Source organism: Penaeus vannamei, chromosome 30, assembly GCF_042767895.1.
Source record: "Penaeus vannamei isolate JL-2024 chromosome 30, ASM4276789v1, whole genome shotgun sequence".
NCBI classification, from domain to species: domain Eukaryota; kingdom Metazoa; phylum Arthropoda; class Malacostraca; order Decapoda; family Penaeidae; genus Penaeus; species Penaeus vannamei.
This window is the reverse complement of record NC_091578.1, coordinates 21726079-21728578: the sequence shown is the minus strand read 5'-3', so window position 1 is coordinate 21728578 and position 2500 is coordinate 21726079. Positions and strand designations below refer to the sequence as shown.

At 51.1% G+C, this 2500-nt stretch overlaps 1 protein-coding gene across 1 annotated transcript in view; it reads left to right on the top strand.

The window, feature by feature from the left end:
* Positions 1–915: 915 nt before the first annotated feature.
* The window catches only part of LOC138867429 (uncharacterized), a 2614-nt gene continuing 1029 nt past the window's right edge, over positions 916–2500 (top strand). Inside the window, exon 1 of the mRNA XM_070143138.1 lies at positions 916–1592. Coding sequence (XP_069999239.1) covers positions 1418–1592 — 175 coding nt within the window. The 5' untranslated portion in view covers positions 916–1417. The remainder of the gene's footprint in view (positions 1593–2500) is intronic.

The following is a 2500-nucleotide window of genomic DNA, read 5'->3' as shown; positions in this document are numbered from 1 at the left end:
CACACCACCACCACCACCTCCACCTCACCCTTCCTCCCACCATCACCACCTCCTCCCTTCTTCCTCCCACCTCCACCACCACCAAAACCACCACCTCCTCCCTCCCTCCATCCTCCCACCACCTCCACCTCCCTCCTCTCCCTTCCTTCTTTCCTCCCACCCCCACCACCATCTCCACCTCCTTCCTCTTCCTCCCACTTCCACCACTTCCTTCCTCCGTCCCACTCTATCACCTCCACCTCCTTCCTCTTTTCCACCTCTTTTCTCCCACCATCACCTCTACCTCCACCTCCTCCTCCCTCCCTCATTCCTCCTCCTTCCCACCTCCCACCTCTATCTTCACCTCCTCCTCTTTCCCACCTCCATCTCCTTCCCCCTACTTCTTCCTCCACAACCACCACCCCCTCCTTCCCACCACCACCACCACCGCATCCCACCTCCACCTCCATCTCCACCTCCTCCCTCCCTCCCTCCACCTCCACCTCCCCCACCACCTCCTCCTCCTTCCCACCTACACGAAATATCGACCCGAAGCGACCCACTCATCACGTCTCACTTCCCCTCGCTCCCTCCCTTGCCTTCTTCTCCCACTCTCCTTCTCCCCTCTTTCGAGTCTCTCCGCGGACCCAGGTGAGAGAGGGGAAGCGAGGGGAAGAGATAGGAGTCGGAGATAGCCGAAGAGAAGGAGGAAATGGTAGATAGAAAGGGGAGGTATACTAGGATAGAATGGGAGAGAAAGAGAGGGGAGAAGGAGGGGAAGGGGAGGGAGAGAAGAGGGATGGGGAGGGGGAGAAGGGGGAGGAGGAGGAGAGGGGTGAGGGGGTGAGGGGGTGAGGGGGAGTGAGGGAGAGAGAGGGGGGGAGGGGGGGAAGGAGGGAGGGAGGGAGGGAGAGGGAGAGGGAGAGTGTCAGCGGATGGGTTGGGCTTCACACCTAGGCATTGCAGCTGCCTTACTTCCTGGCTTCGCACCTTCCTTACCAGCCCAAGACTTTCTCTTCCGGCTCTTCGACACGCCCGGAAGAATGGACACCCAAAGAATAGGGTACGAGGCACCTCCGCCAGCAGGACAAGGAGGCGTTGGATATAAGGACGTCTCGTCAGGCAGAGACAGCTTCGACAGCACCAGAAGCAGACCAAGACCCAGCAGGAGTCATAGGGCAGAAGGCCGCCCTCGGCCCTCGGGGCGCGGGGTCACTCTCGGGGCCGCGCATTACCTCCCAATAAACTCCTCAAGCAAGTCCCCTTTCATTCACCACCACCTCCACGCCCCCCAACTCTTACCCTGACAACTGGTGGCTAGCGGTGGAAGAACTTCACAACGCCGAACGCTCCTGAAAGAAGCTCCTGCCGAAGTGCCTCCTCGCCTTAACGCCAGCCATCGCTAACAAAATCCACACCATGTCTACCACACTACGTCATGCTGACAACTCACGCCTGTTCTACGCTCCCGACGAAGTCGCTGAAGATGATTCCCCAAGCCACTCTCGCCAACCGACTCACCTACCTCGCCAAGTCTTCGCGAACCTTCGTCAGCACAAGCCATGAAATCACACTTCGACCCTACACCACCGATACTCTCTCGCTACTTTTGAGTAAGTGTACCTCTTCAGTGCCAGTTAAACTATTCGCCCTCCCTAAACCCACCCGCACCTTACATATAAGTTGCCTTTTCTTAACTACTAATTCTATATTACAAAATTTCTCTGTTAATAATTGTTTAACGAAGTTACACACTGGGGTCACTGACCGCTCACTTCACTCCCCAGTCCTAACCATTCTTTAATTGATGTATATTGTTGTGTTATTTGTGTCTTTCAGACTAATGTATTATTGTTGTCTTTACATTGCATAATGCTTTATTTTTTCAGAACAAATAACTATTTCAATTTATTTAATTATCGTAATGTATCGGTTTTCCCGCGTATATTATTCGCGTCTATTGTTGCGAATTTACAGTAATCTTTGCTTGACTTTATATGCTATGTTTATTAGTAGTTCCTTCGTTCTTGTTTGCGTTTCACTTTCATTCTGTGAATTTATACATATGGTACGTCTTGAAAATCACTTTCCCTTTACTTGCCGCGGTAATTGTTCGCTTATTCACACATACATGTCGACCCTTTACTCACCTATTTGACCGCTCTTCACGAATTCACTCTAGGATTATTTGTACTAAGTACCATGTTTTATAACTGATACTAACTCACTTTAATGACGTCTACTCTCAATATTCGATATCTTATCGTTAGTGCTGCTGGGATTTATGCTTCTTTAGTTTTAAGGTTTTGGGGAATATGTAACGTAATTAACTTGATGGAGTCGAAATCTGTTGCCATAGGGATTACGCAATGCAGACACCATGCTTTATATAGGCTTACATATTATCACCGCAATTTAGTTTTAAGCTGTTATGTCTACTACGAGGAAATCGCGCCCAGACGCCGTTGAATCTCCTACGAAGGAATCGCGCCCGCCGAATGTTGCTACTCGTACTTACTGC